Genomic DNA, 16,762 nt, shown 5'->3' on the forward strand with positions numbered 1-16,762 from the left:
GGGGTAATCAGGATGGGTGTGTCAGAGGCAGTGTGATTGGCACAGGATAGAGCAGGGTTTAGGGCTGTTGTACATAGGATCGCTATGAGTCGCAAGCGACTCGACGGCACATAACAAAAACAACAACAATAATAAACCACAAAACAAACAAACCAAAAAAAGTTGTTGTTCTTGTATACCACTCTATCAGAACAAACCCATAGCGGGCACGTCAGTGGGTTTTTCAGAGGCAGTAAATCGCACAGGAGATTACTCATCTTCCATGGATTGGCGGTGGATTTGAATCATGTACCTTCGCATTGATAGCCCATTTCCTTATTAATCTCTGAGGAAGTTAGATGTTAATATGCTGTTTTCTTGCAGATATTTTAACAACACAATTACATCCATATGGAAGCAGCACATATGTCCATCAACAGAGGGACAAAATGAGGTATACATATATATGTTGTTGTTGTTGTTGTTATGTGCCGTTGAGTCGCTTACGACTCATAGCGACCATACGTACAACAGCCCTAAACTCGCTCTGTCCTATGCCAATCCCACTGTCTCAGACACTCTCATCCCAATTATCCCAGTCACTGAATCAATCCACCTCATAGAGGGCCTTCCTCTCCTGCGCCGTCCCTCCACCCTCCCAAGCATGATGTCCCTCTCTAAGGACCGGTCTCTCCTCACAACGTGTCCAAAGTATGTTAGACGGAGCCTCAGAATCCTTGCCTCCAAGGAGCCACCTGGTTTAACCCTTTCCAGGACAAATCTGTTTGTTTTCCTAGCAGTCCATGGTATTCTCAATACTCTTCTCCAGCACCACAGCTCAAAGGCATCAATTCTCCTTCTATCCTCCTTGGTCATTGTCCAACTCTCTGATGCATAACAAGTGATTGCCAAGACCATGGCCTGTATCAGACGCACCTTAGTCTCCAGAGAGACACCATTGCTCTTCAGTACTTTGGAGAGGTCCCTAACAGCAGACTTTCCCATGGTAATGCGCCTTTTAATTTCCTGACTGCTGGTGCCAAGACTGTTGACTGTGGAGCCAAGCAAACTAAAGCTGTGTACAATCTCAATCTCTTCACCATCCATCCTGATGCTGCCAATTGGTCCAGTGGTGAGAATCTTTGTCTTCTTGACATTGAGCCTCAATCCATATTGTAGGCTGCAGTCCTTGACACTCTGCAGCAGGTGCTTTAGGTCCTCTTCAGTTTCAGCAAGCAGGGTTGTGTCATCTGCATAACGCAGATTGTTGATAAATCGTCCACCAATCTTGACCCCATATTTCTCCTCATAGAGCCCAGCCTCCCAGATAATCTGTTCTGCATACAGGTTGAAAAGGTATGGAGATAGGATGCATCCCTGGCGTACGCCCTTCCCAATTTTGAACCATACAGTGTTCCCTTGCTCTGTTCTGATGACTGCCTCCTAGTCCAAGTATAGGTTCTGCATTAGAACGATCAAGTGTTCTGGGATTCCCATTCTTCTCAGAGTCAGCCATAGTTTGTTATGATCTACACAGTCAAATGCCTTTGCATAGTCAATGAAACACAGATAGACATTCCTTTGGTATTCCCTGCTTTCAGCCAAGATCCATCTAACATCAGCTACAATATCGCTAGTACCACGACCCCTTCTAAACCCAGCCTGGACTTCTGGTAGTTCTCTGTTGATGTGCTGTTCCAGTCGTTATACACATATACGTATATATACACATATACATATATATACACATATATAATGTAACATAATTTGTCCATAAAGAAAAATGACAGTTCTGATGTTAGAAGTGAATGAACCTCGAAAATGTTAAGATTAGTGTAATATATCAGACGTAAAAGGCCAAATACTTTCTAGTTCCACTTAAATGAAATTTCTAGAACAGGCAGATGCACTGAGACAAAAATTTATTAGTCAAAGTGGAAAGGGAGGAAGAGGAGTTATTGCTAAAGGGTTACATCCATTACTAGTGATGGGAAGCTTTTGATAATGGATAGTGGGGAAAGTAATGTCTCTGAACTGCACACTGGAAGCTGTAAAATTGCACATTTAATACAAAAACATGTAACTTTTTAGACAGCATACATTTATATGAGATATATATATATTTACCACGGTGAATTAAAATAATTTTACATCCATAAACGCAGAAATTAATCGTTCTAGAAAAGAATTCGTTTAAGTTCTACTTTGTGCATGGCTGGACCCTGGTTCTCTTTCACTAAATACAGTCCGGTTCATTCCATATATGTAGCCCTCTACAGCAAAGATCAGCACATACTGAGCCCATCTTCCCAGAAATTGTAGCTTCTACCCTTTTCTCAGAGATTCGTCGCAGCTTCCCCATAGTTTTTGTCCCCACCAATTTCCCCTGTGACATCGGCCCCCTTCACTCCCCACCACCCCTTTTTCACACCGGCCCCATTTCTTCAGTCTCTGATTGCCAAGGGTCCTATTCCCGCCCATCTCAGTCCTCCACCACCCACTCATCACCCACACTCACTGCCCTTCTCACGCACAGCGTCCTCCCGCCCAGTGTGTTACCCCTACTCACTGTTCCTCCCCACCCCGAATCCTTCTGTCCCCCGCTGATCCCCCTCTTTCCACGCCCCCGCCTCCCGAAGCCCGCTGGAGCGCACAGCCGGCGGGCGACTACGCGATCTGACAGAGTAATGAATGACTTCAGCTGTAATTAGCGACCCCGCGGCTAATCACGACGTACATTTACATTTTAAGTGCTGCTGAGGGAGCTGGGAAGGAGGGGACGGGCAGGAGGGGCTGTGGGCCCTTTCAGAGCTCTACCCTGTGACTGGGGAGCGCGTCGGGTGAGAGTCTTCTACCGCGGACGCCAGGTGAGGAGGAGGGGAGGCCGTGGGGTAGGGCTAGAGGAACTCTGAACAGCCCCATCCTCACCCCATGCAAAGCCCAGAGCGTCCAGGCTCCTTTCTCCAAACTGCAGGCCCCTGTCTACACCTGGGCCTTGGGCCGGGGCTTGCATATCCCTGGGGACGGAGAGCTCAGCTCTCTGCAGCTTCTAACTCGGACATTCCGAAGGATCCTGCCATCTGGGGGCTTTTCTCAGGCTCAGTCGAAGCATTTGCCCTAAAAGTCCTACATCCACCCAGGCCATGGTTCCAGTCTCTGGTTCCCACACTCCACCACGCCCTACAGACAGCCTTAGCGTCCTCCCCAGGTTGCTGGGCTTCCTTGGGCGTTCCTCTTAGGGGTGCTGGGGCTTAGTTTAAGTCTAGGTTGGAAGGAGAAAGTGGTCCTGAGGGCCTCTGGTCTTGGGAGAAGACCTGCCATTTTCACAACAGTACACAGATGTCCCCTGACTCCAGCCACCCCATCCCCGTCCCCCACCCCCGGGGCAGTGATGGAGTCTGCCCTGGACTGGGAACATCTGAACTAAGTTACTAAATGCAGGAGGCCAGCGGTCCCTTCTCAAGCCTGGGGAAACAGTAGCACGTGGCCCTCCTACCACCCCACACCTATTGCAACTCAGTTGGTGCTCCACAGTCACTCCTCACTCCAGGTGGGCTCCCCCCGCTGTCCTAGTTCAGCCTGTGCTGGGAAGATAAAAGGATAAAGGACAATACTCTAGAGCACTCGGGAGCAGGTCCGGTTCCTTCTCAAACTCTATCCCCTAATAATCTAGACCTCTCTTTTTCACCTGATGAGAGACACTGAGTCACTCACTTGGCTAAAGAGACTTTCAGGATTTCCATTAACATCTTCATGACCTGAGACATGAAGAAAGCTCCACCTTTCCCTCTCCTCTCTCTCCAGACTGGCCCACATTCAGATTTCTCTTGGAGGGGGGGAAAGGACTTTTAGGGTGCAAGCCAGGTGGACTGACAATTCCACCTGTTAGGAATGAGAATCCACTTGAAGAAATGTATGCTATGAAAGTGCTCTCTCTAACATGGATAGGGAAACTACTTAACTTCCCCTCCAGAGAAAGCATCTCCTACTTATCTTCCCTATTCTCCGTAAGGAACTGCGTGATTCACGCCCCTCGCCCCAGCGGAATATGGAGGTTCACTCAGGTGTGGCGAGGCCGAGACCTCAGTGTCAAGCTGCCCCGCGACGTAGCGTTTCGAGGGGAGTAGCGGAGAGGAGCCGGAGTCTGCGCTTCCTGCACTCTGCTGACGGCGCAGAGACTGCCCTTGGCTCCGGAGCGGAATAGATGAGGGAGGTGAACCACAGGGGAATTGGAAGTGGTAGAAGCTCTCCCCTTCCACCACCGCGCAAGGCCGCTCAGTAATCTCGTTGGGAGGAGGTTAGGGGTGACCGCCAGTTCCAACAGGGTAAGCTTAGGGCTCAGCTGGCTTGAAGCAGCATTTGCATTGCAATTGGTTTTAATTTTGGTTATCTGTTGACGACTGTTGGCTCGGGGAGGGCTAATGGCCATTATAAGGGAACTTCTCTCCAATCACCCGCGGGTGCCGCCGCGGCACCCCACTCGCCACGCTCCTACGCCCCCGAAGCGGAGGGCCGCAGCTGAGTCGGAGAAGCCAGCGGAGCCGGGACTGGGAGGGGCGGACTCGGATTAGGGGCGGGGCAGGGGCGGAGCCTCCAAGGCCGCTAAAGGAGCGAGGCGCCCCGCGCTGACAGTGCATAGTGGAATAGCGCCCACCGCAGAGAAGCAGGGGCTGAGGGTCGCGCGTTCCCGGCCCGCGTGTCAACGTTTACCCCTCTCCTGAACCCTTACCGGCCCTTGTCGGGCTCTCCTGGCAGCGATGCAGCCCCGGGGCTGAAGCGGACCCATGGCGAAGCCCACGGCCCCGGCGACGACGGCGCATGGAGAACTTTCGTAAGGTGCACTCCGAGGAGGCGTCGGTGGGGAACGGGGCGGAGGGGGGCGGCCCGGACTCCGGCCCCTTTGCCGACCTGGCGCCGGGCGCCGTGCATATGAGGGTCAAGGAGGGGAGCAAGATCCGGAACCTGCTGGCCTTCGCCACCGCCAGCATGGCGCAGCCAGCCACGCGCGCCATCGTCTTTAGTGGCTGCGGTCGGGCCACCACCAAGACCGTCACGTGCGTTGAGATCCTCAAGCGCCGCCTGGCGGGCCTGCACCAGGTCACGCGGCTGCACTACCGGAGCGTGCGCGAGGTGTGGCAGAGCCCCCCGCCAGAGCCCACCCTGGGCCAGCCACCCGGGGAGCCGCCCGCCAGTCTCAGCGTGCTCAAGAATGTGCCCGGACTCGCCATCCTACTTTCCAAGGACGCGCTGGATCCGTGCCAACCAGGTTACCAGCCCCCGGACCCACATCCTAGCCCCCCGACCTTGTCAGCTGCACCGACGTCCAAGAGGATCCGAGGGGAATCTGCAACTGAAGGAGCCTCCGCAAAGCGCTTCCAACCTGAACCAGGGACAAGGAAGGAGGACTCAACCGCCTGAGAACTGCCGGCTCTCAGCCACCTGGACGGGCTGGAGCCTTTTCCTCTGCGCCACCACTTTCACACGCACCCCTAGCCTTTCAAACGTCGGTTCTCTAGAGCCCAACCTGGACACAACCTTTCAGGCTGGCACCATGGACCCCCTAAGGTGACATGAACAGGTCCAAGGAATAGCAACAGGAGAGTGTGGTGGGGTAGCTGCCTGTGCTGCCTGCAGATACACCTGACTCCACTTTGAGCTTTTCTGGGACATACTGTGACCCCTTCAAGGAGGGAGTGGTGAGCTTTGCTTGAGACCTGAAAGGTTAGAGGCACCTAGCATTTTTGGGGAGTCTGAGTCCATGAGCCCAGGAGAGTTCTTAGAGCCACTTCTCATTCTTGGTTCCGAAGACAGAGGGAAGAAACTGCTTGAGAGCAGAGTAAGGATTTGTGGGAATCTCCTATTTCCCTTAGAGTTTTCCTTCTGTTTCCAAGGAGCATCCTAAGATCATTGGGACACGGATGTTTCTCCATGGGCTCTGACTTTTAACACCCACCCTTCTCATGTTGGCCTGGAGGGAACATCCCAAGACAGACAAAATTCTCCATGCCTTCAACCCTGAGCCCCACAGCTGGAGTCTCTCTTTCAATAAAATAAACACAAAAATGCTACTGTCTTGACAATTTGGTTTTTTTTTATTTTCCTCCTACTCACTTGCCTTTCTAGAGCAGTTCTGATTTGCCCCTTATGTCTAGTCTTCCCCAGCCCCAAACCCCAGCCTCGCTATCCTTGACCTTAGGAGTCTTCAGGCTCAGGCACAGGGACCGGACGGCCTTAGAATGGTGGAAAGGGCACACTGCCCAGTCCCTGGCTAAATTCCCTCTCTCCTTCAGAGGCTTACAGCTGAAAAGAGGCCTGTATCCCCCGTGCATCACCACTAAGCAAAGGGAAAAGCACATTGCCTTTCTGGGAGAAATAAGGAGTGAGCTCTCCAGGGGGCCATTCACCAGAATGGCAGCCACTATAGGGTCTCTAGGTCTGCTGTCTTCTGCCAAACAACTGAGCCTTACCCAGAAGACTGACACAAAACACCCCATTGTCAAGAGCAGACTCTCCCCTTCAGTGCTTTCTCTCCCTGAGAAAGGACAGTACACCCTTGGGGGGGAGGGAAGAGAGATTGAGCACAAATCCACTGCTGGAAATTACTATTCAGCAGAGAAGCTGGGACTTGGACTGTGAATCACTGCAGGCTTCCTGATAAGCTGCCGCCTCCAGCCCGGCACAGCTGACTGCTGAGAGATAACAGTTTCTCTGCCCAAAACCAAGTCAGTTGCAGAAGGGGTGGGGGGAGGTGGGGCTTGGTTTTTGAAGGAGTTCAAGCAAGGAAAGAGGTGTCATATAAACCCAGGATCTCATAGGCAGACCCTACCTCATGCAATTCAGCAGTCCTCTGAAAAAAAGGAGATGAGGAAGAAGGTATTTATAAGTCACTTTGCAGGGAGAAAAACCTTTAAATAAATGGCTCTGCTGGTGACAATAGGTAGGTTCTGGAGCTGACCAGGAGGAGCGCTTCAGAGAGTCACCCCTCCCCTTTTCCAGTACCTCTGCTTGAGCTTTAAACCGGAAGCCCTGTCATTGTCCAGATCTTGGCACTGGTTACCCTCTACAAATTCTTGCTTTAGTTGAGTCCCTGGGAAGGTGTTTGTCTGACCCCTCTCAGAAGTGCCCAGAAACTATGGGCAGGATGTAAGATTATTCCAACAACTGAGGGACCCTGGACTTAAGCATATACAATAAATAAATGACAAAACTTGGAAGAGATCCTGTGGGGTAGAAGCTTAATGAAGATCGGTTTGGGTTCTGGGAAATGGTCAATCTTCCAGGCCCGCTTGTGGTCATAAGTATTGAGTGCTGTCACCAGGGATGTGCAAACAAGAGACCACCACTGCTGTGCCACCGAGGGAAGGTTGTGGGAGCTATTTTCATAGGCGGTTGGGTCAAGTGAGTCTCCTAGCCTAGAAACATCTTGAGAACAGAGTGAGTGGAACACATTTCTTAGCTTCATGACATCAGCTTGCCCCAGTTGTGCAACTCTTGGTGGTGCAACAGTTAAGCACTTGGCTGCTAGCCAAAACAATAAGTGGTTTAAACTCACCCAGCTGCTCTGCAAGAGAAAGGCTTGGCAATTGGCTCTCATAAAAATTACAAGCCAAAAAATCCCCATGTTGCTATGAATTACAATTGACTCAGCAGCACCTAACAACAATGGCAATCTGGTAGTGCAGTAGTTTAGCACTTGTCTGCTAATTGAAAGGTAGATGATTTGAACCCATCAACCACTCTGCAGGAAAAAGATCTGGCAGGCTGTTTCTGCACAGAGCAGAGCCTTGGAAACCTGCATCCATTCTACACTACCCTGTAAGGTTTCTATAAATTGGAGTCTACTGTTTAGTGGTAAGGATTTGCACTGCCAACTCAAAGGAAATGGCTGAATCCACCAGCCATCCACCCTACAAGGAAAAGATGGCCAATCTACTCCTATACTATTTACTGCCTCTGAAAACCAGCCGGACAGTCCACTATGGGTGGGTGCCAACTTCAGGGTACACAACAACGTCAAGAGGTATTGGTACAACATGGTGCAATGAGTTTTGCCTCTCATGCCAGAAAGCAGATCAAGAATCTGCCTTTCCTTTCTACACCCCTCAGCATGACTGTTTCCCAGGCTCCTAAAAGGCATGCTGATCACCATTGTTATTGCTGTTGTTAGTCAAGTACGACCCTATGAACAACAGATATGAACCTTGTCCTACTCTGTGCCATCTTCACAATCTCTGACAATCTCAAGCCTGTTGCTGCAGTCACAGTGTCAATCCACCTGGTTGTGGGTCCTTCCTCTCTTTCACTGACCCTCCACCTTCCCAAGTCCAGGGAATGTCCTGTCCTTGGGAATAACCTCTCCTAGAAACATGCTCAAAGTATGTGAGATGAAGTTTACCACAAGATCACCATTAGGTCCTAACATCTGGGAGCTCCTCCCCCTTGCCATCGTAATTCTCTGACCCTGCTGCCCCTAGAAGCAAACTTCCAAGGAAAGCACCAGGTGTTTCTTTCTATCCCAACTCTCATGGCTGGAGCAGGAAGTGAATAAGTCTTGAGAAGGCCTTAGAACATAGAAGCCATGGTTAGGGGGACACTTCATAGATAAGACCCCCTTCAGGAGATGACTAATGAGTAATGAGCAGGAGTAGGAATCTCCTTCTTCTAAGATTCCATCTTTCTGTTACTGACTCTAAGCCTCCATAGGTCTTCCATTTTCGTCTACTTAGCTCAACCTAGTCTTACCTGGACCCAGCCTTGGGGACCCTTCCAGGCTAGAAGTTAGCAATGAAGGCTTACACCCAGAAAACTGTTAGATCACTAAGTCAAGAGGTTACCCTATTTGCCAACATGTAATTTAAGGCCAGAACTATAATCAGGACCTTCAGCTGGGCCTTGAAAAGCATTATCCATTCAACAAGAACTCATTGTTCTTCTGCTAGACCTAGACAGAGGGCGAGGATAAAATCAGAATAATTAGACATGGTTCTTACCTCAAGGAGGACCCAGCCTAGTGAGGTTAAATAGAACTGATAGCACAATGTTATAAAAATAGAAGTTGGTGCCCTGAGAAGGTAACGTCACTAGAAATGCTGATGAATAAAACTGGTTCTCTAAGGACCAGAAGGAGTTAGCTGGTGTCCAAAGAGCAACGGCAGTGTGGGGACAGCCATATCTGACCTCTACAAACTCCACAAAGGGGAACTGTCCCCATTAACACCATCTACAACACAAAACAAATTCCCATGAGGTCAAATATGTCTCACACGATCCCGTACTTCTTTCTACTAATTTCAGTACCAACCTTACTGCTCCACTAGGTCCAAAATCTATTGCAATAACACACAGAACCACACTTATGATTATTAGGTATATTGTTATTGTTGTTGTTGTTGTTGTTATGTGTCATTGAGTCGCTTGTGACTCATAGCAACCCTATGTACAAGAGCCCTAAACCCTGCTCTATACCGTGCCAACCTCACTGTCTCTGACACTCCTACTCCCATTACCTCAATCATTGAATCAATCCATCTCATCGAGGGTCTTCCTCTCCTGTGCTCTCCCTCCACCCTCCCAAACATGATGTCCCTCTCCAAGGACCGGTCCTTCCTTGTACTATGTCCAAAGTATATCAGAGAAAGCTTCAGAATCCTTGCCTCCAAGGAACAGATCAGTTTCACCTTCTCAGGATGAACCTATTTGTTCTCCTAGCAGTCCATGGTATAGTCACCACTCTGCTCCAGGACCGCAGCTCAAAGACATCAATTCTCTTTCTATCATCCCTAGTCACTGTCCAGCTCTCTGATGCATAGCATGCAATTGTGAAGACTATGGCCCAGATCAGGTGCACCTTAGTTTCCATCCTGATGTCATTGCTCTTCAGTACTCTGGATAGGTTCCTGACAACTGACTTTCCTAGTGCAATTCATCTCTTGATTTCCTGGCTACTGTCACCAAGGGTGTTGATTGTAGGACTATTAGGGAAGTCAAAATGCGATAATTCAGTTTGGTAGCAGAGACAATCACTCATTCGGGCCAGCTTCTGAAATGTGCTTGTAGGCACCTCAGCCTTTAGCCTTGCAGCTTTAGGCCAGTGTTACAAAGCTTGTAGTCCCAGTCCCAAGGTCAGCTCTGTCTCATATTGTGTCTCTGATTCCCTACTGCAGTTGCTACTGCTCTCTTGTAGGTTTTGCTGGTGCAAGACTCTCTGGCCCTGAAGGACACCCTGCATTCTCTTGCATCTTTGCTGGTGGTGAGATTTAAAAAATCTGCCTCTGAATATTACCCAATTTAGTAACAAGGCTAGCCAATCCCACTATGGCCAGGCTAAGACACCCTATTCACATACTCCCACTCATCTACATGGCAAAGTCAAAGTCAATGACTAGGAAAACCGTTCTAAACAATAAATCCTTAACACCACAGCTGGACAGGACAGTGAAGGGAATTCCAGGCAGAGCATATGGAGACAAGTGCTATGTATGATGTTAAAATAATCACATATATGTGATGGGTAGAATGTTCATAACAAAAGGCAGGTGAGAGTGAAGTCACAGACAGCTCCAATGAAAGCATGGGCTCCAGTGGAAACCAGGGAATACCCAAGTGCAATTGTCGTCCCATTATATGTAGCAGGTGGACTGGAGGAGATCTGATTGATTCTAAGAAGCTTCACAGAGTTAAGAGATGAGATGAGATGAGATAGTGGTGGTTTGGGGGGAAACTGAGAAAGATGGGACAAATTATGTATACTACATTGAGACAGATAAGAGAGGTAACTGTTTAAAAGGGATATATGATTATGTATAATTGTCATGACAGGAGTCCAGAACTCCTGACTGCATAGTCCAGGAGTCCAGGCTGCATAGTGGAGTGGACTTGGGGGGAGGGACTGTATAACAATGAAAGAATTTTTCTTTTCCTTTTCAAAGAGAAGAGTGAACTGGGGGGAGGGGTGGACAGGGAGAAAAGTGCAACAATGAATGAATGGAAATCCAAAATCTCTTAAGTTTTCATTAAAATTAATAATAATAATAAATTACACTTCACCGAAGACGACATTCAGATGGCTAACAAACACATGAAGAAATGCTCAAAATCCCTAGCCCTAAGAGAGATGCAAATTAAAACAACTATGAGATATCATTTCACCCCAGTCAAAATAGCAAAATTTAACAGAACAGCAAGCAACAAATGCTGGCGAGGTTGTGGAGAAACTGGAACCCTGATTCACTGTTGGTGGGAGTGTAAAATGGTGTAACCCCTGTGGAAAGCAGTATGGCGCTTTCTCAAAAAGTTGCAAATAGAGATACCATTTGACCCAGCAATTCCACTACTGGGAATATACCCTGAAGAGACCATAGCTGACATCCAAGCAGATATATGCACACCCATGTTTATTGCAACTTTGTTCACAATAGCAAGGAGTTGGAAACAACCTAAGTGCCCATCAACGAACGAATGGCTAGAGAAGCTGTGGTATATTCGCACAATGGAATACTATGCTGCATTAAAAAACAAGGAACTCATGCAATATTATTCAAAATGGTTGACTCTGGAGAACATTATGCTGAGTGAAATATCCCAGTCACAAAAGGACAAATATTACATGATGCCACTGTTGTAGAATGTGACTAACCTCGGGGTTGGGGAGAGACTGAGTAAGATGGGTTCAATAATGTATACTGCACTGAAACAGAGGAGGGAGAAAACTGTTTAAAAGAGATATGTGACTAGGTATTTCTGTCATCACAGGAGTCTAGAGCGAGGGCTACATGGTGGAGGGGACCTGGGGGAGGGTTTGTAAAACAGTAAAAGAATCTTTTCTTTTACTTTTCCATAATTTTTGACTCATGTACTTATAACTTGTCAAATTTGTGTCTTCTAGGTTGCAACACCCCCATGATACATCTTCAAGGATATGAACATGTACGGCCAAGCACAATCAATAAGAGTGAATCTGAATTCCAAAATCAATCTCCATAATAGTCTATGTGTTTCCTACTGCCAAAGGGGCCCTTTAGAGTAGTGAGAGAAGATCTTCACCCTGAAACCCACAGCGTCCCTTTTCAGTAGGAAGTAGCTAAGAGAATACGCCATCCCCTTTTCCTTATGAATCAGGGTGAAGTCTCTCTCAGGGAGGAGTGATAGGGAATGGCAAAGGACACACCGACAAAGGAGATTAATCAGAACTGACTTTGACAAGCACTGTGGCAATTGGACAATTAAAACAGACATTCGGATCACAGGGAAGAAGAACAAACTGGGGAGGAGGGTGGAGAGAATGGTGCGGCAATGAAGGAGTGAAAGCCCAGAATCCCTGTGAATGTTCATGGAAACTAATAAAATTTAATAATAATAATAAAAAATTAATAATAATAATAATAAATTAGTAATAATAATTTTTAAAGGATAAAAAGAAAAGAGATGAGATAGTGGTGGTGTGGCTAGAGATGGGAATTGATCTGAGGCCTACCTTGTCTTGGTAGGATTTCCTTGCCATTGTAGCCCTGGTAGTGTAACATTTGAATGTTTGGCTGCTAGCAGAAATGTTGGCAACTTGAACTCAACCATTAGTTCTTTTTTTTTTTTTTCAGGGCCTTCCAGGAAAACCCGGAAGACCTGCTAGACAAATTCAAAAAGAGCTGTAACACTTCAACCATTAGTTCTGAGGAAGAAAAACTACTTACTCCTATAAAGATTACAGTCTAGAAAACCCTGTAGAACTTTGTATTCTACAACTTCACATTAGTACAAGTTTGGGAAGCTGTTGTCCACTAGTCATGAATCTGCAAGAGTTGTGTTCACTGTACAGTGTCCAGAAGACCTAAAGCCTATCTATGTCCATAGAGACTAATCCACAGCACAGACAACTCCATCTGTTTAGCCCCTACATCAGAGCAGAGAGCTCTGTTTGCCTAGTAGGTAAGGAGCTGTGCTGCCAACCCAAAGGCATGAAGTTCAAATCCGCCAAATGGGAGAATCCACCAATTGAAAGTTCAAAACCACCACTGGGGAAAAGATATATAATCTCCTGTGTGATTTACAACTTCTGAAAATCTTCTGGAGGGTCAGTTATGAATTAGCTCTGCTTAATGGCAATGGCAGAAAGAGGGTGCAATTGTGAAACATTTTTTTTGGTTTTGGTTTGGTTTAGATTTTCATAGTTTTTTGTTTGTTTGATTGGTTATTTGCCTATGTCCATACTGTTGTTGTTATGGGCCATGATAGCAACCCTATCCACAACAGCTCTGAACACTACTCTATCTTGAAGCAACCTCTTTGTCTCTGACACATCTACCTCTAATACCTCAGTAAGTGAGCCAATCTATCTCATCCAGGATCTTCCTCTCTTGCACTGTACCTCCACCCTCCTAAGCATGGTGCCCTTCTCCAAAGACTAGTCTCTCCTCGCAGCATGCCCAAAGTATGTCAGATGGAGTTTCAAAATCCTTGCCTCCACAGAGTAGCCTGGTTTCACCTTTGCCAGTACGAACCTGTTTGTTCTCCTAGCAGCCCATGGTATATTCAACACTCTTCTCTAGCACCAGAACTCAAAAGCACCAATTGTCCCTCTATCCTTAGTCATTGTCCAGCTTTCTGATGCATAGCAAGGCAGGCACACCTTAGTCTCTAGACTGACATCATTGCTCTTCAGAACTTTGGAGAGGTCGCTGACAGTTAACTTTTCCCAGTGCAATTCATCTTTTGATTTTCTAGCTGCTGGTGCCAAGAGTGTTGATTGTAGAGCCAAGCAAGCTGAAGCTGTTAACAGTCTCAGTCTCTTCACCATCTATCATGATGCTGCCTAGTTGTGAGAATCTTTGTTTTCTTGATGTTGAGCTTCAATCCATATTGAAGGCTGCAGTCCTTGACCTTCTACAGCAAACACCTCATGTCCTCTTTAGTTTCAGCAAGCAAGGCTGTGTGATCTGCATAATGCAGGTTGTTGATGAGTCTTCCTCCTATACTGATGCCACATTCCTCCTCATAGAGCCCAGGCTCCTGGATGATTTGTTCTGAATATAGACTGAAAAGTTACAGAGATAGGATGTATGCCTGGTGTACATTTTTCCTCATTTTGAACCATGCAGAGTTTCCTTGCTCTGTTTTGACGATTGAGTCCTGGTCCAAATATAGGTTTCACATATGAGATGCCCATTCTGAACTATAGGGATATTCTACTCCTTATTTCCCTAAGATTAATTAAGCCAATAGTTCTCTTTGGTGTGACTATGTTTTCTCCTCTTAGGACACACATCTCACTTTGCAACTGTGCCCTGATTAGTGTGGTCCTTTGGCTGTTATCACCCACTAAACCATAAGTCCATGATTGGCTAGCTCTTTGCTGCTTTGTTCTCTGCCCAGTTCCTGGCACACAGGAGACCCTCAGACTGAATGAATGAACAAAGATATGTTGAGCCAGATTTCTAAACTGTTCTGATGCCACACTAAAACTATCCAAGTTTTTAGGTAGTGGCTGAAGCTGCCCCTATTCCCACTATGGCTTCTCTCTCTGTCCAAGCCCTTGGGTCCCCTACACTTTGGAGACGCTATCACAGGGACTAGATTTGTGATGGAGAGTCTAGTTGTTTCTGACACCTCCTGACTATCATAGATATTCCCACTACCTTTTGTGGAAATAGAGGAGAAGAGAAATATACTGTGTTTGCTGATGTGCTATAATGAGTCTGTTGTACAAAATGGCTTTCCTGGGCCATTGTCCTTGACTTTGCCACATGACTGAGCAGAAACATGTAAATATGGTCTATCCACAAGGGAATTAGCTAGTTTTGTGATTTCGCCTGGTTTAAATTGAGCAGATGCCATAGTAGGAATTCAAGCCTCTCACTACCAGCAAGGAAGAAGGAGCAGAGAATGCAGGTCCTTCAGGGCTAAAGAGTCCTGTGCCAGTTAGTTCAACAGTAAAGCAGCAGCAGCACCAGACTCAGTGTGAGACAGGCTGACCTGGGACTGCTACTGCACAGAGCCTGAGCCAGAGGCCTTTGACCAAGCTTGCTTAATTGGCAGGACCAAGAGGACTTTTTAACACTGGCCTAAAGCTGTAAGGCTGAAGGGCCTTCAAGCATGCTTCAGAAGCTGTCCTGACTGAGAAATTGCATCCTGTTAACTTCACTAACAAATCGCACAAATGTGAGTATGGTTCTGTGAAATATGTGTAGCTGTTGCAACAGATTTCAGTCCTAGTACAGCCACAGGATTGGTTCCTGAAATTAGTAAGAGATGTCAAAGTAGGGGACACGTTTGGCTTCATAGGAATTGATTTTGTGTTGTGAATGCTGATGATGGGGGCAGTCCCTCTTGTGGAGGGACTCTTGAGGAGTTAACAGAGATCATATGCAGCAATTTTACTCTTTTTTACAGTCAAGGCCTACATTATCAGAGTTTCCAGGCCTACATGGAGGTATGGTTTATACTCTGCAGGCTTGTCCTAGCAAACATATTGCCTGGTGTTGTATTGAATAGATCATAGTCTTGGGAGGAAGTCAGGATGACTACAACTTTGGACAGGTTATTTCTGAGTCTCAGCTTTCTCCACCAGACTGCTGTGGAGATAAGGAAATAATAGCAGGCTTCCCAGACTTAGCTCATTATCAGGCTCATCCACAGCACTTGTTAAATATGCAAGTTGCCCAAGATCAACAGGATCTAGCCATCCAAGGAGGGACCTGTACATTGTAATATTATCTTCAGGTGATTTTGGAAATCTATAAAGATTTTTATATTCCCAGATCATACTGGTATACCAAAATCTAAAACACAAACCCACCACCAACGAGTCAATTCCAACTCACGGTGACCCATTGTTTTCCATGGAATGACTGGTAGATTCACATTACATCATAACAGTATCTTTGTACTGGTATGGGAGATTAAAAAAAAACAACCCCAAAATCCTCTTCACCTTCAGAAGTGGTTTGAACACATTTCTAAATAAAAACTCACTAATATTTACAGTTAGCTTGAGGCTGTGAATCTTGAGTATCCAAGACTCTGAGGAGCAGTAGTATCAATTTCAAGACTAATGTACACCTGATTCAAGCTGTGGTCTTTTCAATTACTTGCTATGCATCTAAAAGCTAGACAATTAATAAGGATAACAGAAGAATCAAGGCCTTTGCATTGTGATGTTGGAGAAGAGTTCGGAATATTTCGTGGACTGCCAAAAGGACAAACAAATATGTCTTGGAAAACGTGCTGCCAGGGGGAGCTCTGGTGGCCTACTGGCAAGAAGCTGCACTGCAACCCCAGGGGCATGTGGTTCAAATCCATCAAATGCTCTGCTGGAGAAGGAGGGGCAATCTCCTCCTGTACCAGTCAGATCAGATCTGACGGTATACATCATCATCATCATCATCATAAATAATAAAAAGTGCAGCCAGGGTGTTCCTTGGAGGCAAGGATATTGAAGCTTGGTATCACATACTCATACTGAGAAAAGTGATGGGTCAGTGTAAGAGAGGAAGCCCCTTAACAAGATAGATTGACACAGTGACTGTAGCAATGGGCTCCAGTATATCAGGGATCATGACAATATAAGATAGGGCAAGGTTCAGATCTGTTGTTCTTAGGGTCTTATACGTCATAGTTGACTCAATGGCACTTAACAACAGTTGCCCCTAGGGGGTGGTACTGAGAAAGCAATGAGGGAAGGCCCATTAAAAGAATAGAATTACCTGTCCTGAATCCTGTTTTCTGACAGGAAACATTAGGGGAAAGGGCCAAGCCTAGACAGCTATAAAGACTCAGGTTTCTTTCTTTCTTC

General features: G+C 46.8%; 2 protein-coding genes across 2 annotated transcripts in view; one reads left to right on the top strand and one right to left on the bottom strand.

Annotated features, from left to right (window-relative positions):
* SCAMP5 (secretory carrier membrane protein 5) overlaps nt 1-4,799 on the bottom strand; it is a 97,886-nt gene extending 93,087 nt beyond the window's left edge. Inside the window, exons 1-2 of the mRNA XM_006888382.1 lie at nt 4,709-4,799; nt 4,434-4,497 (exon numbers count right to left, since the gene is read on the bottom strand). Coding sequence (XP_006888444.1) covers nt 4,434-4,497; nt 4,709-4,799 — 155 coding nt within the window. The remainder of the gene's footprint in view (nt 1-4,433; nt 4,498-4,708) is intronic.
* RPP25 (ribonuclease P/MRP 25kDa subunit) lies at nt 4,798-5,397 on the top strand. The gene has a single exon (XM_006888383.1). The coding sequence runs from the start codon at nt 4,798-4,800 to the stop codon at nt 5,395-5,397; it is 600 nt and encodes a 199-aa protein (XP_006888445.1).
* The last annotated feature ends 11,365 nt before the right edge of the window (nt 5,398-16,762 follow it).

This window comes from Elephantulus edwardii, unplaced genomic scaffold (genome assembly GCF_000299155.1).
Source record: "Elephantulus edwardii isolate Elephantulus edwardi_28Jun2011 unplaced genomic scaffold, EleEdw1.0 scaffold00066, whole genome shotgun sequence".
In the NCBI taxonomy this organism is placed as follows: Eukaryota; Metazoa; Chordata; class Mammalia; order Macroscelidea; family Macroscelididae; genus Elephantulus; species Elephantulus edwardii.